Below are 27,500 nucleotides of genomic sequence, written 5' to 3'. Positions count from 1 at the left end.
ATTTCAGAGATTTAGTTGCATCCATACCTAAATAAATTCCCCATCCTTTATCCAGCTTCATAGCACATAGCCACAGAGATGCCACCATCACTGGTTGAACCAGTTAGTTCCCTCTTAGGGGCATTTAAGTTGTTTTCACCCCTTTGCTATTTCAAGCGACACCTTAACGAACAAAGAGCCTAGTTACACCATTTCATAACAGTTGTGAGTATATTAGTATAATACATTCCTAGCCATGATTTGCTTGGTCAAAGGAAATAGGAATCTGTAACTCTGCAAAATCTGATCAATGTGCACCCCCGGGAGGCACACTGTGTGATCACAGGGAATCACCTGTGTCATCTGAGCATGTGGTCAATTTCATGTGTTAAAAATGGTATCTCGCAGCAGCTCAAGTGTCCATGTCTATATTTGGAGTTAGTCTGAACTTGTTTCACATGTTTAAAACTGTATTTCTGTTTCTGTGAATTCTTTATGTAAAATGTACCTTTTGCCCGATTTCTTACTGAGCTTTAGGAACTCTTTATGTTTTAGTGAAATCTGTAAGAAATACATTTACGTTCGATCCATTTGGGAATTATACACATATAATTTATTATGTACAGATCAAGCCTCGTTTTATGTCCAGAAGATAGTCTGTCTCAAAACCATTCATTCTATAATCCACATTTTCTCCTTGTGCTTTGAGTTGCTATTTTTAAAAAGTCCTAAATTTCTATATTTATCTCTCAGTATATCTGGTCAGATGTGAAAATTTATTAACTGTCATAGTCTTTAAGTTACTAAGACTCTGAAACACATTTTGATGCCTTTTAGATGTACCCCCCCCCCGTGATTCTCATTACAGCATTTTCCTACCTATTTCTCAATATTTTCTCTTAAACAACATTAGTGAGTTTCTACTTTCCCTCAGAAGTCCCAGTGGTATTTTGATAAATATGATTTTGAATTTATAGGTTAGCTTAAGTGGGATTAGTATCTCTATGATGTTGGGATTCTCTAATCTAAACATTAGATTGTATTTTTTATTTGTCTTCTGTGTCTCTCACAAGAGCTTAAAGTTGTCATATATGTTTTGTCCCGATTTCTGTGACCGGCAGCAAGGAAGAAAGACAGGAGGCAAAGAGGGTGAGCAAGCAGAGTTTACTGCTCCCAGGCAGCAGCTGAGACGAAGCCCCTAGGGTGGAGTCCGCGGCTACTGCCAGCGCTATAGGGGAAAAGGGTCTCTTATGTAGATTCTAGGTTCAGATTCTAAAGGGGTGACTCATCGCTGTACCCCCTGATGCGAGACCCAGTTCATCCCACCGGTATCTCCCAGATGTGAGGCCCAATTTATTATGCCCTTATCTAGTCGCCCCCCCCACCCCGTAATTGTGTTATTGCCACACCTGGTCGCTCCCAACAATGTAGATCTTACACATTTTCATTAAATTTATTCACTGCTATATTACAATGATATCATGTCACATAATCATATAAGACGTATGTATTGATAATGTTATGACTTTAAAAAAGCTACTTTAAGGGCCCTCCCTGGTGGTGCAGTGGGTTAAAGCACTGCACTAAGAAGCTAAAGCCACTTCCACATGTGTTCGATCCCCGCCTGCCCCGGAGGTGACCACATGGCGCCGCAGACCTCTCCTGACCCGCCCACTGCTCCCCTCAGCAGTGTACTTCATAGATCTGCCTGTTCTGCTCCCCACTCTGTCTCTGGTGAATCCTCTCACCACCCCTGAGCCTCTGGCCTGTACCCCAGTTCTGTATGCACAAATAAATAAACCTTTAAAAAAAAAAAGCTACTTTAAAAAACGATACCTGGATTTGACTCTTAGGTACTTGTCATCACTGCTTTAATCTACTGACATACCAGTGATCTTTCATCCAGTTCAACAAGCATCTGTGGCTTTTTGGCTATAAGATTTTTTGTTACTTTCCCTAACCAAGAGAAATTTAAAAAGGAGAAAAGATAACTTATTTCATTGGACAGCTGGTTTTTAATAAACCAAACCTAGTAATATAAGACAGCATTAAAGGTTGTGCTCACCTGATCTCTGCCTCTGTAGCATTTGCTAACAGATAGAAAAGACAAGATGGGCTAACCCGGCCAAGTCATTCTCAAGTGTGTGAGGCAAGAGAGAAAGCAGGGGTTGGGAAAATGAGGAACAGAGCTAACTGGGGAAGAGTTTGGGAACAGGGGGTCGTATCCTTTGTTTCAGTGATGAAGTAGAGTAACTTGAGTCTGAGAAAAAGTCCAAACAAGTGAGAAGGGAAAGATGAACAGGTTGCCTGACCCACATCAGGACACGCTAGAATGTATGTGCTGTGCACTTTTAATGTGCACCATGAAAGCCAGACTAGCACTTTATTCTCTGGGATCCTGCCTGACTGAAGACAGCCATTCAATTGCAAGAACATTATGATGCAAAGAAATTATCTAGGGCTTGCAGTACTTTTTTTTTTAGTGATTTATTTATTTATGCATACAGAACTGGGGTATAGGCCAGAGGTACAGGGATGATGAGAGAATTCTCCAGAGACAGAGTGGGGAGCAGAACAGGCTGACTGATGAAGTACATTGCTGAGGGGAGCAGTAGGCGGGTCAGGAGAGGTCTGCGGCGCCATGTGGTCACCTCCGAGGCCAGGGACTGAACTCTTGCTGAAGTGGCTTTAGCTTCTTAGTGCTGCATTTACCTGCTGTAGCACCAGGGAGGGCCCTCCGTAGGTACTTTTTACTGACCAGAAATAAGTGCTTTGCTCCAGGGCTCTCCAGAGAGTGCACACTCTCCCTAGGTGAGCAGCCAACTCCAGGGATCAGTTTGCAGCATCATCAGTATTTTTTTCTCTTGTATACACGAATTTATTGGCAATTTCAATTATAGGTAACAGGTTGGTGAAAGTGCCTTGTAAAAAATAGTGTTGTCTGATTTCTTATATATGTATGTATGTATATATATAATTTCTTCATATAGGAGCTGAGGTTTGTGTAGGCCAGAGATGTGGGGGATGAGAGGACTCAACAGAGACAGAGTGGGGAGCAGATCTACTATAATACATGGCTGAGGGGAGCAGTGGAGAAACAGAAATCAGCTGTGACTCGTGGCTAGGATTCCCTGGCCTGGGATCAAACTCTTGCTGCAGAGGCTTATGATAACTTCACAGTACTAAGACTTAACCCCTTGCATTACTAGGGAGGCCCCAGCTAATTTATTTTAAATTTGAAAAAAAACAAAGGTTAAAGTGGAAATGAGAAATAAAAATGGATAGCATAGTCACAAAAATCTGGCTTACAGGTAAGTCTTCTCAGGTTTGTAAATTGTTGATCTAACCAGCAAGTATAAATAATGTGGGATGAGAATTTGTGGCTACACAATTATTTGATAAAGTTTCCAAAAAATTGTTTTTATAAAATCATATAATTTTCAAGAAGGAAAAAAGAAAAGTACTGAACTTAAAGGAAAAAAAAATATTTTGAAGTCCTCGAAACTCTTTTTACCAATGATAACCTCTCTACTACTAGACTAGATTCTTTAGATTCCTAACCCCACCCAGATCCCATTCTCTGGAGACAATACCTTGTCCTGGTTTTTTTTTTCTTGAGCAGTTTTTGCCAGTCTTAGTGAATTCTTCATTATCCTTCCTTTTGAATGAATGGGGAAGTGATCTTCCTTGCTTGATAACCTGACAGATTGCTTTGTGTCTGGGTTTCTAAGGCAAAGCACCAGGGTGTGCTAATTGCTGGGTCCTTTGTGCGCTGTTAACAACTCTCCCATGCTCTGAAAAACTGGATTGCAGCTGGGTTTTCATCTTCAAATGCCTCTTTCTCCTAATTCCCTATTTTGTGTAGTAGCACAGAATAAAGATGTTCATTGCAGAAAGAGGGAATGTGGGTTACTGAGGGAGAAAACGAGTGTAAATAAAAATTATTTTTCAGCATTGGTAAAAGGAAATCTCAATTTAAAAAAAAAGAAATTGTATAAGTTCATATTGGTAAAATTTAATCTTGCTATTGATGTCTGAAAATCCTGCTTTATAAATATAGAAAAGTACAAGGAATTGGTTTTAGGAGATTTCTTTTACCAAAGTGAATACTTTCAACCAGAAATTACTCTTTTAAAAAAGAGTGGATAGGAAGGACTAGGGAAGGGAAGGAGAGGAAGGCAGGAGAGAGAAAAAGAGGAAATCATGAAATTAACAATCAACAGATGCTTTCTTTGTTTCTAGGTAAGAATTAATTGTCCTGAACAAAAATTGCATTGTCTTAAGAACTGTTTTTAAAAAGAGAAATGGAAATTAGGAAAGAGTACATATGTATGCTTACATGCAGCTGTGTACATAAGTGTATAATGCATTGTGTGCATGCAATAGTTTTCATCTCTGGAGATAGCTTTCCATTTTTTTTCTTTTTCATTCTTTTTTTTTCTATTTTTAAATTATCTACAATGAGTATATATATTTTTGTTTGCAATAAATTAGAAAAAGGAGCTAAATAACTTGGGGTAATCACAGGTGGAGATCTGGGCTGGGGGTGATTTCAAATCCCTGAGGTACAAACCTGCCAAAGGGTCAAAGTGACTCCCCCACCCGACCATTTCAGTGATTATCCAGAAAGCTCTTTTAGTAAATTGTGTAACTTCAACTTCCCTTCTCACATTTGCCTGCACCCCCCCCTATAGTATTTGCTAGAGAAAGCCCTGAGGTTATTGCAAAATAAGAGGATGAAATAGGATCTGTCAGAAAAGTAAAAATGAGGTGTAAAAAAGTTAGGGGTGGGTAGCAGAGACCTGGAGTTTGTGCCACAGAAGTAACATCTGGAAGGTGATTATTCAAGGCAGAAAGATGGAGCACGACAAATTGGATGACCTCCACTTCCAGATCTCTGAACCTTTCTTCCTGGTATATAGCTGGTGTCCCTATCTCCTTCCAGAGACCATTGTCAAATGTTTGACTACTGCAACATTCCCATCTAGAAACAAAAAGGGGTGTGTGTGGGGGGGGTAAACATTGTTATAAAATGAACAATAATGCAATAATGTAAATAGATACATAAAAGATAAAAAAGAAACAAGAGGCACCTAAACGACAATGTGAAGAAAGTACTGCTACAGTTGAGTGCATGTTTTTAACTACCTTAAAATACCTGCACCTAGAATAAGCTTACCTTCACCAGAAATAGCACTTTTCATTGTCAGTGTGTTCAGGTACTATTAATCTCTCAAAATCTCGAAAATCAGGAGAATGCAGTCCGCCTTTCAAGGTTACTTAGGGAGAGGCAGAGACCTTTGCATGCAAGCTGATTCTCCAGATGCCTTTCCTCCCAGAATAAACTGTTTTAAAAAAATTACTAACGGGAAAAAAAGAGAAGCCTGTGTTTTCATGGGAAGTTAACACTCAAAAATATTTCTACCTGGGACTGATCTGACTTGCAAGGCGTCTGCAGGAAGACTCATGCTCTTAGGAAATGGACAGCTTTGTTTTATAGTCCCTAATGCCCGTGTTAGTGTGTGCTCTTTCAGATGCTCGGGGCTAGCGTTGCAGTATGTCTGACACGCTGCCCTCGGGGAATCCCGCCAGTGGGCACGTTCTCCCGGTGATGCAGTGCAGACCGTAACTGGGAATCCTGCCGGAGAACTTTGTAGTGACTTCTCAGCCAGTGGGAAGATAAAAGAGGCAGCTTCTTTTCCAGCCATTTGGATTCATTTCCCGGTAATGACTGAGGGGGTCAGGCAGCTTGAGTCAGCTTACCTGAGATCTTAGGAAGTGTGTTTTGTGGGTGGAAGGGAAGAGCAGTGGAGAAAAGACGGCTTCTCTGCTGCCTAACAGCCCCCAGGCAGAGCCAGGAGGCTGACGAAGATTGTCCACTTGTATTAGAACCACTTTTTCTGACTCCCCATAGATTGAAGGAAAAGCGTGACTCTAACCCATTTTATTTATTTTATTTCTATTGATTTTTAAATTATTCTTACATTGTTGTTCATTTTTGTACAGTATTTGATTTCTCCCCTCAGGCGTATCCCCTTGAATATCTCACCGCACACCACCTAAGAACATGACCAAGGTCCTTGTGCTCTTTCTTGCCATCCCTGTTCTGGCCCCTTTTTCTCCCCCTCCCTGCTTTAGACCTCAAATGTATAGTTGCCTACAAGTTTTGTTGTGTTGTGGTTTTTATTGAGACTTTGCTCACTTTTCCTGTATTCCTCCCATAAGTGATACCATCTGATATTTTTCTTTTTCCTTTTGACTGATTTCACTGAGCATAATCCCCTCCAGCCCCATCCTGCTGCTGCGAAAGAGCTTCGGTCCCATTATATTTATTCTGTCCCAAGATATAACATTTGAAACCCAGAAAAAGTCTAACATATCGGGGGATAGTATTTCACACACAAATATCCATCCAACACAGACACATTAGAGACTAGAGGCATTTTGCTCTTTTTTTTTTTTTTTTACACTCTAGACATCACTGACCATGGAAAAATTAAGCAAAAGTCACATTATGGAGTCTTGTGAGTCACAGACACAATGTCTGACCTCCCTCCCAGACTATCTCAGGTGTTTTTTTAAAATCAGCCTTGGGGGCACCAGCACTATCACCTTAGGGGCAGGTACAGCTGCCCAAAGCCAGCACTAATATGAGGAGCAGTGAGAATATAGTGGAAATGTTACAGAGCAGGGAGAGGGGCACCCCTGAAGCCCCAAACCTGCCTGCTCTAAGTGGGTTCTGCCATCTGCCACATCAAGACAAGACATATAAAACTTTAATGCAGTGAATATAAAATATGGAACACACAGAATATAATTTCTAAATCAAACACCTGAAGTGACCCACCCCCTCGTGGGCAAAAGTCCACCCAAAAGAGATTGGCCCAAAGCAAGGCCTGAAAGCCAGACACAAGACTATCGCACCTTTTGGCCAGGACCTGTTGAAAAGGGTCAGAAATGGCCAGAAAAATCTGGGAGGAAAAGAGCAAAATTAAAATCATTATAACACACTGCCATAGTCACCTCCCTACAGGTATCTCACCCACATCTGCCTTAACTAGTACAGGGCCAGGAAACAAGCCCGGTTTCTTCCTCACATGCTTGCTGCTCCATGTGGCTTCCTCAGGTCTCCTTCTGGCTCTCCATCCTGCTTCCTTCTTCTCCCCTTTAGATTCCTTCTCTTCTCTCTTTTTCTCTCCTCAACTGTACCCTACTTCTGGGTGGGGCAGGGAACCTGGAACTTCCGCTTTTCCTAGGGACCACCCTGTTACAGAAAGAAAAATTTACTTTCTCCTATTTCTTTGGGGAGTAAATTTCTCTTGTGCCAAAAAGAAGTTGCAACACATTTCTAAAGAAATAAATACATACACACACACACACACACACACACATATATATATATATATATATATATATATATATATACATATATATATATATATATACACACACACACACATACACACACACACAGAGAAAATGAGAAATGTTTTACTTGGAATTAAAAATCATTGCTGTGTGGTTGGTGAAAACATGGATTGGGCAAATGTGTCTTGACATTTGGCTACTAAATAGACACCCACTGGGTATATTGACACGTCTGATTGTATATCATGTCATGGCCAATGAAACTATAGAAATGTGTAATTAGGACATATTCTTCCACCGGAATGGAGTTTAAGCATTAATTCATGAAACTTACTTAAGAACTCATCTGTTCTCCACACTCACACAGCAGCTTATTGAATTTGTGTCTCATATCTAATTGGCTATTTTCTTGACTTAATGAACAAGTGCATAGTCTGCACTATTGTGTCTGTTGAAGTGACCAGGTAGTGATGAAATGAAGCCAGTCCCAGTCCTGGGCTGCAGACCGAGTCATGCCGTGAGCCCACAGACATACAAGAGAGACACGAAATTTCTGTGTCCTCATGCATTAAGTGAATGTTTCAAACTCTGCAGGATAGGAATCACTCATTCTACTTCTTCAGAAAAGGAGATTGTTGGATGAGATGTCATCGACATTTCACCTCCCTAGTTATTTAACATGGACTTTGGAAGACTTTGTGTAGTTCAAAAATCAAATTCCCCTTTTCAAAAGGGAAAACACAGCACTTCCAAATGCCAAGACTGTTTCCAATTTGCACTGTGGCTGATTTGAGGATTTCTGGTAGGTGCACCATCAGGGCCATATAGGGTCACTGCTAGGGGACAAGTGCCTATTTGGAATTGACAGATACCTCTTAGATGCTGATTTCTGTTTGTTCTTTCATGGCATGGCTTCAGTGTTGGCTGAATGAATAGCAATATTTGAATCAGTTTTTAGATATTTGTAGAATAAAAGTGTAACCATTCTACCTAGTTATCTGCATACTGCATTAGAAGTTTCACAATATAGTAATGTCAGCTATAAATTAATAGTGGAGGACAATGAAAATAAACTAGTGCTTTGAGGCTGGTGCCCCCCATCCCACAACACACACCCTGAACTCTGGGACACAGCCCTACAGCAGGGAGCCTCTCCTTGATTCCTGAGCTTCTCTTTTGGTGCCTGGACATGAACCCCTGGTCTGATGGTGGGTCTTCATTATCATATACAATTACGAGGATCACGAATCTTATGTGTTCACCCTTTAGAAAGCACTGTTCAATGATTCCTCGGTAATCATGCTGTACACTGAAAACAGCATCTGTAGAACTGCAATTTCCCAATTTTTCTATGTAAAGTTGTTACAATCAGTGAGTTACTTTATGCAGTTCAAAAGACAAAACTATCAGAATCTCAGGCTGTCAACTGTTTATTTAAGGAAGCACAGCAGTTTTATGTAGGTTTCTAAAATTTGATTCTTTGTAAATGAAGTTGTATGTGTTTGTTATACCTTTGAGAGATATAAGAGAAACTTTTGTACATAAGGAATTATCACAGAATTCATTTTAGATATTTGTTCACGCATTCATTTATTTATGCCACAAATACAATGTAGCTTGTATGGAACAAGAAAGAAATAATAACAAAATATTAGGCTCTCAGATGTTATGGTCATAGACTGAAAGGACTTGTAGCTGATAAAAGGAACTACAAAATGAACAGATAACCCCATGACAAATTATAAGCTTTAATAAGGATTTAAGTGAAAGTACAAATCACTAGAGTCAAGTCAGATAACAATTTAAATTGGAATGTTAGAGTACATTGTTGGCAGACTATATTTACAATAACATTTATGTACAAATTCAGAAGAATACAGGAAAGAAGTTTCCAGAGGGAATGGCATTTGAGAAGTCAGGAGAAAGGTGACATTTTGGTGGGTTTGAGTTAAAGAAGTACCATGTGACTGGGATGGATGAAGAGAACTGCATAAGATGAGACTAGAAAGCTAGGCAAGACCATCTCCAACTTAACCCTATAGAGTAGGCGAAGAATGTTTGCATAGGAATATGATAATTACAAAGGATTCAGTATTCAGTTGTTATGCAGGTGAAATCATTTACATTTACTTCTTATTTTTTGAGTTTTATTGTATTTATTTATGCATACAGAACTGGGGTACAGGCCAGAGGTATGGGAGGTGATAGGATTCATCATAGACAGAGTGGGGAGCAGAATAGGAGGATCTACTGAAATAGACTAGTGAAGGGAGCAGCTAGTGAGGCAGGAGAGATCTGTTGCGCCATGTGGGTCAGCTCCCTGGCTGGGCATCAGACTCTTGCCAGAGTGACTGGTAATAGCTTGATAGTGCTGAGAGTTAACCCCTGTGCCAACAGGGAGGCCCTCACTTAAATTTAGTTGCTATAAGCTTAGATGGGAGGTCTTTACCTTCATATTTTTCTGAAACTAATACTAATTAAAAATGGGTTATACTTCAATTTGATATCTAGTCTTTTCTTCCTATGGATATATGTGTGTGTGTGTAGGCATATGATTTGAGATCTACTATAAACACATCTTGTATCCCACTTGATTCATTTCTTAGTATGAGTATTTCTACATAATGTAAAAAACTTTCATAAAAAGCATTCTCAGGAGCCCTCCCTGGTGGCGCAGTGGGTTAAAGCATAGCACTGAGAAGCTAAAGCCCCTTCTGCATGAGTTCGATTGCTGCCTGCCCCGGTGGTGACCACATGGTGTGGCAGACCTCTCCTGACCCGCCCGCTGCTCCCCTTAGCAGTGTACTTCGTCGATCTGCCTGTTCTGTTCCCCACTCTGTCTCTGGTGAAGCCTCTCACCGCCCCTGAGCCTCTGGCCTGTACCCTAGTTCTGTATGCTCAAATAAGTAAATCTTTAAAAAAAAAAAAAAGCATTTTCAGTGAGTACAAGATATGCCATAGTATGGAGGCACCAAAATATATTAGGATATTTAGGTTTATTATTTTTACAATCAAAACATTATTTACTGTTATCAATTTGCATGTAAATTCTACTATATTCCTAATATGCATTGCTAGAAAGGAATTGTTAGTTTGGAAATTTTTTTTTGGATCTTGATAGGCATTGGCAAGTAAAGGCTTACAAGAAATATCACATCAACCCACATGTCTCCTAATGGTATACAAATATATTCATCTTTCTGTAATTGTGCTGTTTGACAGGGAAAAACTGTAGGCTGTTTCTATTTGCATTTCTCTTATTGCTTTTGAGATCACACATTTTCCATATGCTTACTATTTGTTTGTTTGTTTTTCTTAGTTGTCTGTTCATATACTTTGCCAAGGAGATTTTAGCAGTTTTTTAATTTAGTTCTAATTGACTGGTCACTTAAATAGCATGAATGTCAAGTGTATTATTGGATATATCTTTTTAGTGTATTTATGAGATTTAGGAACTGAGTTGTATTTTAGATTTTTGATAATGAAATCTCAAAATTTTTGTAAAAATACTTTCTCGCTATAGATTGAAATACATATGTGGCTTTGCCTTGCTAAATTTATTAGAGATTTCAATTTATATGTTTGACAATGTTTATTTCTAGACTCTTTATGCCTCCTGTTTCACCTATGTGAAATGTCTTTCTCTTTAATTCATCACTATGGCAATTTCATCTTTGAGCTCTCAACAGCTTAAATATTTAGAAACTATGTTCATATCTCTTAGTTAACATTCCCATTTTCTCTTTCTAGCTTGCTACTTATTTTTATTAAAACATCTTTGTGTGTGTGTGTACATTCTCCCAAGTGTACATTAAATTATTAAATTGAGCTACTGGTATGTTTAATGCCAAGAGAGTACAAACCAAACACATCAATAGACTCCTTATAGCAATCTCTTCCAAGAAGTTCTGGAATTAGCTTTCTTTCAACTGTGGTTCAGTTGAATGTATTGAACAGAATATTGAACAGAATCTGTGTGTTCAAGGAGTGGAAGTTTTATTTTGTATGACTGTGTGGAGGCAAATCGTGTTATAATAAAGGGTCTTCCATTGGTTTAGGATGACAGTGGGTCTGAATTTTAGTGTGAATTCTATTTTTCCTTTTGGAACAACACAACAATGGCCTGCAATAGATACAAAATGTGAGCCACATTTGTAATTTTGAATTTTCTAGTATGTACACTAGAAAAGAAACTGTTGAGAATTACTTAAATAGTATATCTTATATAAATCAAAACCCAAAATATTTCCACTTCAACATGTAATCAAAATCTGAGCTAACAATGAGACAGCACATTCTTTTCATCATACTAAGCCTATATGTATATTTCATATTTAGAGCACTCTTCAGTTCAGATGATCATCTTTATCAGAACTATTTTATTTATGTTTAGTTTTCAGGTTTTCAGATAAAAAACTATATTCCCGGGCCCTCCCTGGTGGCGCAGCAGGTTAAAGCACAGCACTGAGAATCTAAAGCTGCTTCCGCATGAGTTCAATCCCCGCCTGCCCCGGAGTTGACCACATGGCATGGCAGACCTCTCCTGACCCGCCCACTGCTCCCCTCAGCAGTGTACTTCATAGATCTGCCTGTTCTGCACCCCACTCTGTCTCTGGTGAATCTTCTCACCCTCCGCATCTCTGGCCTGTACCTCAGTTCTATATGAATAAATAAATCTTAAAAAAAAAAAAACAACTATATTCCCATACCATCACAGCTAAATTTTTTCTAATAACTGAATCAATGATTAACTTTAACTAAAATGAAATATAATTTGAAAATCCAGGGGCCTCCCTGTGGCACAAGGTGTTAAAAGCACATCACTATGAAGCTATCTGTAGCCACTACAACACAGATTTGATCCCCAGTCAGGGAGGTGACTCACATGGTACAGCAGACCTCTCCTGTCTTTCCCTCAGCAGTGTATTTTGGTGGATCTGCCTGTTCTGGCCCTCACTCTGTTTCTGCTGAATCCTCTTACCCCCTGCACCTCTGGCCTGTATTCCAGTTCTTGCATGCATAAATAGATCTTTAAAAATAATTAGAAATTCCATTTCTTAGTCACAGTTCAAGTGCAGGTAACAGCATAATAATGGACAGTAAGGTTTAGACATATATTTCCTCCTGTGTAAGAGATCAGTGCAAGTAGAAAAGTTAAAATTTAAACTGACATCCAACTCTTGGGATACTTTGCCTTTTGGATATCAAGGGAGATGAGATCACTAATAGTTTCCCTTCTCATTGAATCAACTGATTGACTCAATGGTAGAACAAAGCAGTTGTTTTTTGTTTTTTTTTTTTTTCTATACATAAATCATCTGACTTTTTCCTAGCTCCTTTCATTTTCTTTAGGGCAAATGTTTGTATGAGCCTTAATTATGCTGAAAGCTGCCTCCCCTGGATATCCCTGTTACCTGGGAGACAACCCTTGATTTAGCTGTTGTATACTATTTTTTAGTAAATTTAAGAACACCTCTATTAAGGGAACAAATTAAATGTCATTAATATGACACCATATTTTGTTCTTGCTTCTCAGTTGTCTTATAAATCATGTAAATAAGTACAATAAACATTTATTGAGTGATTTCATAATATTTTGGATCTGCAGGTCCATCATTTGTAATGACATATAGAAGTTGGCCTAGGAAAGCTGGGAGTATGTCATATGTCAAATGACACCCTCCATCAAGTTATGAGGGCATTTCTTTCCCAGCCTTACAACTCAGTATAATGGCACTTGGTAGTATTGGCATTTCTGATATGACTTCTTTTGGCCAGCTCAGCATTCTTAAAAAATAAATAGTTTTTTCACTCTGTGATTGAAAGGGTTAAATAGTACCAATTCATTACTGCTCACAAAGGATTTATTTTGTTCTCATAAATCAGTTTTATTCCACATTTTTATTATTCCCTTGGGTGAACTACTCCAATTGAAATCAATACAAGTGCAAGTGACACAATCAATCTCGATATTTGATTATGGATTGGAGATTCCCAGGTCTTCTTTTTAGTCAGTTTCTTTCTGATCATCTCCCCAAAGAGCTGAATATTCTTATTGGCATCTATGACTTATGAACATGTTTACAAAGCAGATAATAATCTTTATTTGTATACTGATAATAGAAGGCTGAAAAATTATGAGGATTAAAAGGTAAAAACAACATGTGTAATTTATACCACTGTTAATAAACTGTTCACATTTCCCAGTATTTGTCTTAAGGTGAAGTGTTTTAAAGCAATTTTATTCTTTTGAAAAAATAATACAATAATTGACTATAAAATGCATTGTTAAACTGTGCTAGAGAAGTGTGTGTATTTGCAATGACAGAGGTGCTACAGTGTTTCACAGAATAATTTTAGAGCTGAACCACATGAACTGATCTTGGTTAACAGTGAGAACACAGTTCAGGTGAATAAATTGCCTTTGAAGGCATTCAAGCTGGTTCTTTTCATTTCTATAATTATCCAGACTGGAACACTACCATCTGGGGGCTTAAGGAGAAAAACAGCTCAACTTTCAATTAGAGAACAGAATGGATGAAGTTGTTGCTCAGGAGGGCAGCATTTATATATCAAACTCTCTTTGCTTTACTAACAAATTTATATCTTATGATCCTTTACATATTGAATGCTTATTTGGGGACTCAGGTACCACATTATCGTTCTCTTGCCTCTGACATTGGCCACCTGTTTTTGGCTCTGAAACCAAATGTTTTCATCAGCACAATTAAATATTATAATTCTCTTTTCTTATTGTTAGAATAAGGCAATATTTGGTACACTGATCTGATTATTTCCTTGCAATAAATTCCAAAGCAATGTTAACACGGCACTTTCTTGGGTCACATATATCAATAGTTTAGTCTTAATTAATCACTGACTTGCTTTCCCCAAGATTAATCACTGACTAGAAAGGATATTTTTATGTTTTGGGTAAATTGCCTCTGAAAGGCACATAATTTTGGAAGTTGTTGTTTTTTTTTTTTTTTTAAGATGTCTTTCAGAAGCAATTGAAACAGTAAACCAATCTTTCTTGCATGCAAAAAGCCGGTATTTATTCTTGAGTTGCTGTAAGTGAGCCTTTAGATGGCAGCTGTCACTGAAATCAGAGCAAATGCACTAGGATTTCCATTTGCAGACTTCCTGGGCAAGTAGGGACTATCTGGGACCTGTTTCCTTTTCAGAGACTTGCATTTGTAACTACTGAATAATAAAAAACATGCAAAGCATTATTGAGGGTAACTTTCTGTGATCTGAGACAGGACTGTATCACAAAGTGTTCTTTTCACACATCCTTTCCACTCAAAAAGGGTGAATCAAAAAAATCAATATAGAAATTGGAAATGACTCAATTCAAAGAGGCTGAACTTTCTGAAGATATACTTGAGTGAAAACTTAACCTCTTGCTTAACTCAGGTTAGCCAATTCTTCTGTGAAGGGCTAGTGAGTAAATGTTTTAGATTTTGCAGGCAAAATGTTCTCTGCCACAACTACTGAGCTGTGCAGAGGTAGCGAGACAATGCCTACATGTGTCTGTGTCCTAATAAACTTTATTTACAGGGACAGGGAGTTGGCCAGATTTTATCTGTAGGACATAGTTGGAGGATCCCTGGTTCATTATAATTTATATATTCAGTTATGCAAAAGTTATTTATCTTCCTTCAATAATACTACCTTTACATGATTCTTTTGCTTTTATAAAAACTACACATGTTGACTTAAAAATCTACTTTATCTCGAAAAATACCACTTATTAAAATCCCACTGTGTATAAATAACCAACATTACTAAATGGTGTATACCTTTCATACCTTTTTCAGCTCTTGAGTACTTTCTGGTAGCAAGGAATGGGAGCAGCACTAGTTGATTAAAGCAAAACTGAAAAAAAATTTGGGCAGAAAGTGAGCAATTCAAAAAGTTGTCAGAGAGCTGGGGGAGAGCCGTGTGGAACCAGGAGTAGAGGAACCAGACAAGCTCAGGCTCATGCAAGCACATCAAGATACTTCGGCTCCCTGGTAGATTCCAGCTCTGCTTTTGCACTCTCAGGCATTCTAGAGACATCTAGAATTCCTAACTGGTCCTGGCTCATGTTTTCACCCCATCAAGGGTTTTAGTCCCCAGTTGGAAATAACTGATGGGCAATCCTGTGGTCAAGGGTCCACTTGAGCTTCAGCTGACCTTTCATTAAAAAAAAAAATGCTAAAAAATCCTAAATTACTTTTCTGATTATTTTCTTTCCACACATCCATCACCTCCTGTTGTGCTCTTTTTTCTTCTGGATTGTGTAACTACTCTCTCTAGGCTTCCCATTGTATCATCTCCAGGCTTTCCATCGTATCATTGATTCAGTTTTCAACTATTTCTAGTTTCTTGCCTCTTCTGTCTAATTTGTTCATTAAATACTTAAATTATTTTCTAATTTTGAATTTGTTTCACCAGCTTTGCAGTGTTATTTTTTCACCTTACAGGGGATATGTACCATCCTCCTCCATGCCTCCAGAGCCATGTGGTTCATTTGTCTTTTTATGTTAGAATTCTTTCTTTCCCTTTGGCTATGGGCATGCACATGAAGTCTGTGATTTCTTCTCAAATTCATCTTGCTTATTCCTTATATGTCTGCTTTGCCCAAACTTTGCATTTCTTTGGAACAAGCCTATGCTTCTTATAATGCCTGGTTCTAGTTAGTCTCCCCTCAACCTAAACTTTGAGATTGGGGTGTTGCTATTAATGCATTTGTCTGTAGTTATGGTGTACACGTATCTGGAATGGAATAGAGAGTGTGAGTGGCTGTGTTCAGTCACACACATCCACTCCTGGGATCACGGGCTTCTTCCTACCAATCAAAACATCATTGTTGGGACAACCAAGCTCTGACCACTTTTTCTGCTCTACAGACTCAGTTCATTTCCTATCAAACTGAAGCATATTAGAAAAAGTCCCCAGAATCTCCAAGGTCTATATTCCATCCTCAGGGAGCAGAAACAGGAGTACTACTGATTATGAATTAATAGTGCCTGTCTTCAGTTGTGAGGTTCTGATATTGCTATTCATTTGTTCCCTTTCCTGTCTACAATTGCTACAGGATTTTTTGGCGGTTTTGTCAGTCATGTTATTAGTACACTCCCACTTTGTTTCCATTTATTATTTAAAAGGACAATTCTGTTATACCAGCCTTTAATGTGTCCATGCTATTTGCAAAGCAATCTTTGGAGTGTTCATGAGTTATTCCAGAATCCCATCTCAAAAAAGTGGTTCATGTCCACAGTGTAAAATCTGTTACTCTCAGATCAAGTCTGAGTATCTGCTCCTTCCTTTCACTCCTGCCTGTCCTTTGTATCCCCTTCTTATTGCATGTGGCAAATCCTGTGACTTGTGTCTAGCCAATAGACCACACAGTGGGGGTGGGGTATAGTTTGTGATGACATTGCGTAAGACGGTAACCCATCTGGTCAGGGGCCTCTGTCCCTTAGTGGCTGTGAAACACAGTCAGTCATTATGGGGAAAGCCAGGTAGGCTGGAAGTGAGGACAACCTCTCCCTAAGAGCCTGCAAGGAAATAATCCTTCCACATCACCTGCACTGGAGGGAATCCTTGCCAGAGAGCCAAGAAGTAGGTTCAGTCCATCCTTTGATGTCCTGGAGACCCACATAGAAGATTCATATAAGCTGTGCCCAGACTTCTGACCCACAGAAACATTGAGATAAAACATGTCATTTGAGCTGTGAAGCTTGTGGTTATGTCATTGCACAGTAATAGAGCTGTGCTTCAGGAACACAGAGCTGTTGACGTAGCAAATAAAACAAGAAGTCATCACTGGACAAGCATAATATCTTCTCACCACATGACTATTCTCCCAAAGGGCTGTCCTCCTTTAGTGGAGGCTCTTTCTCAAGCACCTATATCTAAAGGTATCCCCACAATTTGAAAGTTTGCATTATGCTACTTTTATGAAAGATCTACACAGTCCCTGTTTTCATTAACAAAAGAGGTCACAAGAGGATATTCACTTCTATGACAAGAAAAAGCAAAACTAGAGTTCACCAATGGTTTCATGCAGTGGTTCCATAGGTAATGGCCCTCAAGAGCACTGAAAAAGAGTAACCCCGCAAGCTCCCTCCCAGACTTACTTACGGCAGGATTATTACGGCTTTCACTAGAGCCATTGATTTTAGGTTTTCTGTGTTATTTGGAATGATCTTTTTGAGGGTCCTTTTTGAGTGATGGGAACATTCACATGTGTTTCCATATGAACAAATGGCAATTGCTTTTTTGCTTTAAGTAGTTGTGGCTAACAGAATTTCCCATAGGAATGTTCTACTGTAGTACATTCATATCACAGGGAAGCCTAAGACTTCAAAGAAAATCATAACCATTCATTAAAAATTGGTGGTAGACTTCCCTGGATCAATACTACTAGACTGTTATTTATCCATTTGACTGCAGAACTTGGGCTCAGCACGTCAGTGTGTTTCATAAGTTCTGTTAGGCTCTAGAAGGAAGGAATGTCAACTAGTCATGTTCACATCCACTGTTTAGTTGGGGAACCACAGAGCACTTTCTAGGGAAGCAAATGTGCCCAAATAGCCCTTAGCTGATTGAGCTAATTGCAATTGTTTGTTCATTTAAGAAAAAAAAATAGTTCTTTGTCCAAATTATGAAGGGGGTGGATCAGAGCAACTAGAAAAACAAAATCTGAATCCTGAATACAACACAGTTGATGAAAGCAAATCACACTTCCCTAATTTACCACAATCTTAACAAATTGGTTAAGTTGCTCAAACACCCTGTAGATATCATTCTGTTCTTATGGTAATGGAACAAGATCCATTTAGGAAAATCTGGCTGTTGTACATAGTAAAATCAACGAGAAGATACCATGTAACCATTTCTCTTTTTTTATAATTTTTTTAAAAAATTATTTATGCTTAAGGAACTGGGGTATAGGCCAGAGGTGTGGTGGGAGAGAGAATTCACCAGAGACAGAGTGGGAAGCAGAACAAGCAGATATATTGAAATACACTGCTGAGGGGAGCAGCGAGCAGATCATGAGAGGTCTGCCAGGCTATGTGGGTCAGCTCCCTGGTGGGGGATCACACTCGTGTTGCAGTGGCTTTCAAGAGCTTCATAATGCAGTGTTTTAACCTGTTGATCCACCAGGGAGAGCCCCCATGTAACCATTTCTTACATGGTATTTAAAATATTTAGAAGGGAACTGTGCCACACCAGACATGCTGCCATGTACACACACAGTTTTTAAAAATCAAAATGAAAAAGGTGTCAGTCTCAACAGGGCTATTCTTGCTCTGACATGAGGCAGGTCAGAACAAGTGTTTCTGAAGCATCTTTTGACATGGATGAGATATTCTACATGTGTCTTCCCTGAACCACAACAGTCCTTCTAGCAGAATGACCACTTCAAAACAGAATCAAAGAAACACTTTATCCTGGAAGACAATTAAAAATCACACCAGAGTAACTGCTATCATGGCAAGAAATAGGATCCCTTCAGAGACTCCATCCTGCTCAGAAGCCAGACTGGACACTTAATTATTTTTCTTTCAAAATGTTCTGTTGAAAACACAGTGAGGCAGGTCCCTTCCTCTCTTCTGATATTTACTCCACTGGGAGAAATTTAGGGGCAGAAACAGGGCCCTTTCTCCATAGGTTGACCTAAAAATAAACAAATATCCTACATCTTTCAGATCTTTACCTAGATGGGATCTACTGGAATGATAATGGAATTTGGAGGATGCACTAGCCATTGGAGTAAAATAATTTGAAATAATATCCTTGTAAAGAATAAATAGAAGTCACTTAAATATTAATGCTTGCTATCTAGAGTGAGCTAAATTCTTAGCTACCAATACAGGACTTGATTTGCCCCTTTACCTTAATCTGCAACACTCACCTCTGTCTTTTGATTTGGGTATTGGCAGAATGTTGTGACAGTGAGGTGGAGCTCAGGAATACTAAAATTGGGACCTCAATCTAGGAAAAACACAGCATTTTCTTTTTACAGCAGGAAATAGGGAAATTGGTTAACACCTTTTCTACCATAAGGTGTGATTGGATTCAGAAAAAGGCTAACTTAAAGCAGAACCAGGTCTGACATATAAAATCCTCACAAGGTAACAGGAAGCCGTTTGGTTTGTTCGATGTCATTTCTCATTATAATCTTTGTCGTGAGAATGGATTCATGTTGTACCATTTTCTGTTCTTGTTACGATCTTTGTCACATGAATAAGATATCAGGATGTTAATGCCTGGCATACAGCCTTCCGTCTGCAGCGGGACCGTACAGGACTACGCTGACCTTTGCAATATTATGTATTCTGATTGGCTGTTCATTTCACCTCTTTCCTACAAGTTAATAAGGCTGTAAAAAGGAGAAATGGCCAGCCAGTCAAATTATAGAATATTGAAAAGGTCAAAGCAGTACAGCACAGAGGAAAAAAAAATTATGGAATATATGATGCATTAAAATTCTTGTGACAATGATTATAACAAGAATGGGAAAGGAAACCCACTTATGTTATTTCAATCTGGAGAACCCCATCCAGGGGGAGTCCCAAGACTGCAATCATTCACGCATCCCTGAATCATAGACATGAAAATATCTATTTGTGCTGGATTTTGCTTTAAAAAAAATTATCTTGAAAAATCCTACTATTCAACAAATGAGAAGTTTAAGATTTTGGCCTTTGAATATGGGCATTCGTGTGGCTAACAATTTAGTGGAACTTCATGGTTGAAGCTGACACAAGGTTCTCTACAAGTGAAATCTGTTGGGCGTGCGATTTATATTGTTTCTTTCTTCGTTTAACACTTTTTCTTCAAATTAATATAGAAATATAGGACTGAATGAATTAACCTCTTTGAAAAACCTTTAGAATGTGAACTACCCACACCATGTAGAATTTTAAAATGCAACATGCACTGTACAAAACTGTTTTATTTTTTGTGATGGTTATCAGCCAGAACACTGAGAGCCTCTGTGTCTTCAATAGTAAGAGAGTGAGAAACAGAGTTATCAGTAGTTCTGAAGGTATGGTTTTCAGATGTGCATTAATGATTATTCATTCTTAAAATGATTTTATGCATATTTTGAAATTTCTTATGGAACAAGTGTAGTAGACTTTGTAGTCTGTAAAGACGATTTAAAAGTTAGCTTTATACTGTCTGAAGATGCACTATTTCACTAATAGAGTAAACATTTTATAGCCTAAAGCTAGACTCTAAATGCATTATTAATAAGGATGCCTAGTGCAACCTATTTTTGGAAGCTGAGGAACTGAATTTTGATCATTACTTTAAGACCAGCTGGAACATGGAGGAAATAAGCCTACAGTCAGTAGCTCAGCATGCTTACGGTCATGTGATTCCTGGTCCCCACCCTCTATTACTCGGGAGAACAGGATGGAATTGACTTCTGTGAATATGTATGAAGTCCACCAGATGGTTTTGACACAGATGAAGCCCCAACCCCTAATATAGACACCCCATCCTGCAAAGAACTTAGTAGCCTCCAGTAAAAGCCCAAAGGGTCAGACCAAAGCCAAAGAGCATGGATGAGGAAATTCGACTTCAGACTCACAGTGCCTAGGATTGGGTGTGGGGAGTTGTTCCAGAAGGCAGAAGCCTAAATGGGCCTGTACTATCCGCTTATACTCACAAATGGGGTCAGCACAGAGGGCAACCAGAGAGGAATGGTCACCCGTGATAGGAAGCACTTATCATTTTTAGCATTTTCTAACTTGATTCTTGAAGCTGAACCAACCGGGCTGCATTTTCCAGCCCATTGAAAACAAAGTGTATGCAGGAAAAGTGGCAAAGCACAACCCTTCTGAAGGGGGTGCGGAGAGAGGGTTTATTTTGTAAGGCTTACCCCCCAAGACAGAGGAGCTCACATTGGTAAGTTTCAAAGAGGGGAGAGAAGGCAGGAAGAATGAACACCTGAAATTGTTGATCCTGGTGGGATTTTGAAAGGCCATTTTTGAGTTTCACTGAAGGTGGAGATCCTTATTGTTCAGGGCTGTGAATGGAGCTGTTTTGCTGGCAGGGATAAGAGAACACTCGACTCACTCAGCTGCAAGACTCCTGGAGATGTACATGTTCTTTTTTTGAGCTGAACAAAATGGTTATGTAATTGCATACTTCTCATAATTATTGAGTAATTATATACTTCTTATAATTACTGAGTAATCATTGTTCTATAACTAGAACTTAATGTTACAACTAATTGTATAATTACCACGTATTAATGTTATCTGGGAAACTTAGAATAAAGTGGTACTTAATATATTTCCTCCCTCCATACACCATGTGCAAAGCTAGCAATAGTGTTTGCTTTCTAACTAGAAATTTGCTTTCAAAACAAATAAACAAGGTGCAAGGGGAAACAAAAACCCTCTCCAATATTATAACCTTAGATCAATCTTACATTTGCACCTAACTTGACATTAGTAAAAAATGGTGTTCTCTTGGCTTAATTTTGGAATTTTCGTTGCTGTGTTGGAATTTTCACCCTGTGTCAGATATGCACAGTTATACTACTTTAGAAGCAATTGAACATCTGTCTGGATCTCCTAGGATAAGCTGACCTTTATGAAATTTTACAATTGGGCATGTGTCAACACAGCATTTGTGTCAGCTCTAACTGAAAGTGGTTACAAGGAGCTGGATATTATGGGAATGAGAGATCTTCAGATGTGAAAAATGTGATTTCCTTTCACTTTGGTTAGAGGATTTGTGTTCCATCTTACCTATCTTGGAACCATGTCTTAGATATTTGGAGCATCTTATGAACACTTAGAAAAGGCCACTCCCTGGATGTAATTAGAGCTCAGTGTTCTATTGAATCAAGCTGATTAATTGCAAAAAAAATTATAAAAACCATTATGGTACAATTTCAAAATATCAACTCAATGCATTGTGAAAATATCAAAATTTACTTTGCAGGTTTCAGAGCTTCTTGCTAATATGGAATATCCGTTGTTTATTTCAGAATTTCTTACACATATGGAATATTGTTGTTTATTTTTAGTTTAGAAATTTCCAGTCATTCTTTAACTGTACAAGTCTTTATTTCTTGTACTGAATATGAATGGAAAGTGTGATTCACATGTTTTAGCCTATAGGTATCATTTATTCCTTTTGGAATAAACCACTCCTTTGGAGATGCCATTTTTTTTAAAGATTTATTCATTTATGCATACAGAGCTGGGGTACAGGCCAGAGGTGCAGGGGCAGTGAGAGGATTCACCAGAGACAGAGTGGGGAGCAAAACAGGTAGATGGACGAAGTACACTGCTGAGGGAAGCAGCAGGCAGGTTAGGAGAGGTATGCCGCGCCATGTGGGTCACCGCCGGGGCGGGGATTTGAACTCATGCTGAAGTGGCTTTAGCTTCTTAGTGCTGTGTTTTAACCTGCTGCACCAGCCAGGAAGGGCCCTGGATATGCCAATTTTAAGTTCAGAGTAATAAATTCTTCTTTAAGACTAGGGATTTCTTCTGGCTATGGAAAACACTTATATCTGCGTATTTTGCTGCAATAAAATTTTCAACTGGGGCCCTCCCTGGTGGCACAGCGGGTTAAAGCACAGCACTGAGAATCTAAAGCCGCTTCCGCATGAGTTCGATTCCCGCCTGCCCCGGAGGAGACCACATGGCATGGCAGACCTCTCCTGACCCGCCCACTGCTCCCCTCAGCAGTGTACTTCGTTGATCTGCCTGTTCTGTTCCCCACTCTGTCTCTGGTGAAGCCTTTCACCGCCCCTGAGCCTCTGGCCTGTACCCCAGTTCTGTATGCACAAATAAATAAATCTTAAAAAAAAAAATTTTCAACTGGATCTTCCATTCCAAGTCATTATAAATATTTTTTTTTAATTTTATGTATTTCTAAAGTTTTTGTCCACCTTACTCACATTTTGTGTTCCCACATAGAGAAAATAATACCTCTTTTGTATCAGTGAATATTTATTCATTTCAATGTTTGAGGTATAATTTAATAGAAGAATGGTATAGTGGTAGTTGGTGAGATTTGTGTTTTGTTAATTGAAAGACCTTAGAATTTTGATTAATTATATATTATTGGATGGAAGAAACGAGAATGTAAGGATTCGCCACTGAGAAAGTAAAAGGCAGACTTTATAACTCTTAAGCACTTGCTAGTTCTAAGTTTGTTTGAACGTATCAGTATATGTATAGATTACAACAAATTCAGTATCCAGCATCCACAGTCCTTGCTGCTGTAGATGAAGGCCTACTGTATGTCACGTAAAGAATGTACAGTGATACATATTGTAAAGAAATAAGCTCAACCTTCACAATAACATTGTAATCAAAGTATTTTTACTGTTAGTTCATGAAGGAAAAACCCAAGGTTTAGAAATATTATATAATTTAGCAAAGACCATTCTACTCAAGGATGACAAACCCAGGTTCAAATGCAGAACTCCCTGACATTCAAACGTATGTACTTTCCTTTGCACTATACTCTGCTTCTGCTGTTGAATTGTGATAAAATATATTTTGTGTAAATATAGCAACTATTACATTTGGTTTATTGTACAATGCAAGGTCACTTTTCACATAAGGACAGAACATTCTATTTGGGGGGATAAAGAGGAGAAAAGAGTGATTTCCACTAGTTTGAACCTCAAAGAAAATTCAAGAATTTGAAAAGCTTCAAATGATTGTAAATAATCTAATCAAATGATCAGTTTCTATGTCTGCATAGTGTTTTTAAGTTATATCCATGGTACTTAATAACAGGGCTTTATATTATCTTAAAATATATATCCTGTTATTCTATTCTCTGTGGTGAATGAATTAAAGAAAATAATGTTAACTCAGGGAACATTTTATTCATAAAATACTAAAATAAAAGAATACCCATTGGCAGTAGCTCATGTAATGCTTCTTTGGTGGAGGGGAGGGATGGATATGTGTGGTATTATGGTTCTATTTAGTAGAGCATCAATACAGATGGGAACAGGAAAGAATAGTTAAGCTTGCACTAAGTTTAATGATTTTCTTCTTTAATCAGCATACAATAATGGCACTCTTCTGAATGGCACACAAATTATACACAGTGCCGAAGAGAACAACCTTTGTGTGTCCATCCATGGCCTGGCTTCTTTTCCTGACTGTACTGTGCAAGTGGAGGCTTCAGACAGCTCCGACAGCTCGACAAGGGGTCCCCCAGCACTTGCAGAGCACCCCGGGGGTAAGTCTATGAGGAATGTTGGTATCTATCTTTATATAGCTGTTCTAGCCCCAAGTCTCCAATGAACTTGCTTATTGTTATAATTACTTTTTTAAAGAACTTCAAGATTCAGTTGTCTTGCCAGTGGCTTTGGTTGTTGTCTTATTTGATTGAATTGAGGCAGTTGTTAATATTGATTTATTGTTTTGTTGTTTAGGGTATATGGACACACACACACACACACACACACACGCATTTAGCTTCCTGTATGTTAAGGAAGCTTGGAAATGCTTTTGTGTCTTAGACTTCACTTAAATGCAAAATTTATATTTCTAATTTGAGTTTTAGTGTTCTGATGTGAAGAATGCTTACTCTGGGCTTTTAAGGAACTAGCTTAAATGTCTATTAACCCTTTCCATTTGGCAAAAATAAATAAGTAAATAAAAGGGTAGAACACAGGTAATAGAGTCAGAAAATTCTACTCAGCCCACAAAAAAAAACACCTTGAAATTCTGTCCTAATGATTACAGTTCAGCAGAGTCACTTTCATAGGTGAAAACTGAATCAATGTGAATGGTTTTATTTTCATTATTTCTATGAAAAACAATTGACCTAACTAATTCAGAACGATTGTTTTGACCTGTCATTAACTCTTCCTCTTAAATTAACTATTTGTAGGCACTAATTGCTAAGAAGAAAACTCCCTCTCAGATTGATATGTACAGAAACGCCTTAAAATTATAAGTACATGATTCCCAATTGAATGTTCAGGGATAGCTATTTTCTCAAAATACCAAGGATATTGTCCCCAGGACCCCCATCTCTGTTTTGTGGCCCAGCTTCCAGAACCAGTGTGTTGTGGACTAAGGGAGAACATTTCTCTCAGCTTAGCTATATTCTACGGGGTTAGAGAAATCCCTCTGTAGCCATAAGGCTATAAGAGCAGCAAATACCTCATCGCAAGGGGAAAATTAGCCATTAATCTGCAGTTTGCATGGAGTCCTTCTCTCAAGAAAATAATTCTTACCTGCTGTATCATAAAAACCACTCACCACCATCTACCTTTTATGGATTAACAGAATTAATGAGTGATTTTTTTTAATGAATGATTTTTTTTAAAGATTTATTTATTTATTCATACAGAACTGGGGTACAGGCCAGAGATCCGGTAGGTGAGAGGACTCACCAGAGACAGAGTTGGGTACAGAACAGGCAGATTGATGAAGTACACTGCTGAGGGGAACAGCGGGCAGGTCAGGAGAGGTCTGCCTCACTATGTGGATCTCCTCCGGGACAGGCGGGGATCAAACTCATAGGAAAGTGGCTTAAGCTGCTTTGTGCTGTGCTTTAACCCGCTGCACCACCAGGGAGGGCCAGAATGATGTTTTTTAAAAACACTTGAAACTCTCAATGGAAGAAGCCACATTGTTTAAGAAAAGAATGCTTGAAAGATTTGGAGAGACTGATCAATGACATTGTATATATGGAAATGAATGACTGGTTGATTTTTATGACATACTGACATAGTTTGTAATTTTTACCAGTTTGTATCATATTCACAAAATAGAACTAATTTAATTAATTGTTCATGTGTTTAAGATTACACAGCCTAATTTGTAATATGTGTATATAAGTGTGTATATATACACATATATGTATGATTCAGATAAACATAGCTGGCTCCCATTGCTAGCATTGTTAGTGCATCTATCCCTGAACAAGCAGAAGGGTTAATATACAAACAGGAAGAAGCTGATACATTCTTTTACAATGTTACAGTAGAACAGAAGTCAACTGCTGAGCTTGCCTTCATCCATCCTGTACAAGCTGATTCATGAACTCTCATAAACTTCAGCAGGCCCACTCCCTCCGGGTGTGATGTAGGCATTCTTATTATATGCAGAAATCCAGAATTGGGGAATTGATCTTTCAACCAAAGAGGAAGCAAACGTCTTCAGAGACAGACAGTGATCTGCTAAAGTTTATTACAGCCATTAGAACATACTTTTTTTTCATCATTAGATTGTTGTTGATTACAATTAGGAAACTTATAGCTTTGAAATTATCTTTTTTATGACCTTGTGGCAGTTTAAAGGTGATACCTCATTGATTAAATAGGTTTTAGTTCATGCTTCCTTTTACTTAATGACCTGAAAACATATTATCCTGATTTACACATAAAATCATGCTGAAAAGCATGTGGCATTCACTTGAATATGTGTGTTTAAGTAGAATTAAATTAGTACTGAGAGTTATTAAAGAAATCTTCCATGCCTTTGTCCAGTGAACTGTGTTTCATACCGAAATGAATAATAAATGAACCGAGGTACAGAAGTGAACCAACTCACAGCAGAGAAGGTTCTCTATGCTATTTGCTTTTCCATTATATCTGGATTGTTATCATGATTGCCATTCCCTTGATCTCAATATTATATCTCTTTTACGGGGATGTTGAATTCCTAGCATCTCTCACTGCTGGATTATGTAAAGTTCTCGGCTGTTGTTTTCTTATGTTCCCTGCTAGAATATGCAAGTTTCTTGGCTATGTCGTCTTTTAATTTGTTGCTTGAAAATGCAGTACTGGGAGAATTGGACAAAACATAAAAGCTGCTGTTTTTCTTCATCAAACAGTCGCTCTCAGACATGGCCCGGCAATCTTCCTGTGCCCCGGTAATCTTTCCTAGTCCAACTCATTTTTTCAGAGTCAAGCTAGAAGTGGTCCATCAGAAAGTCATGTTATACCAAGGTGTGATAGGGCTTCTCTGCAGCCCAGATACAGTCATATCATGTTGAAATCGCCTGTCTGAACTGACTGTCACAATCACTGCTGAGAAGTTCCTACACAGCAAGGACTGCTTCTTATTCACATTTTTTTTTTTTAAAAGATTTATTTATTTATTCATATAGAACTGGGGTACAGGCCAGAGATGTGGAGGGTGAGAGGATTC

At 38.5% G+C, this 27,500-nt stretch overlaps 1 protein-coding gene across 1 annotated transcript in view; it reads left to right on the top strand.

The window, feature by feature from the left end:
- Nucleotides 1–27,500, top strand: part of USH2A (Usher syndrome 2A (autosomal recessive, mild)) — a 589,735-nt gene that overhangs the window by 338,775 nt on the left and 223,460 nt on the right. Inside the window, 1 exon segment of the mRNA XM_004685238.1 lies at nt 24,394–24,573. Coding sequence (XP_004685295.1) covers nt 24,394–24,573 — 180 coding nt within the window.

This window comes from Condylura cristata, unplaced genomic scaffold (genome assembly GCF_000260355.1).
Source record: "Condylura cristata isolate star-nosed mole 26May11 unplaced genomic scaffold, ConCri1.0 scaffold00018, whole genome shotgun sequence".
Classification (NCBI taxonomy): Eukaryota; Metazoa; Chordata; class Mammalia; order Eulipotyphla; family Talpidae; genus Condylura; species Condylura cristata.
The sequence above is the reverse complement of the archived record's forward strand: the minus strand, read 5'-3'. Positions and strand labels throughout refer to the sequence as shown.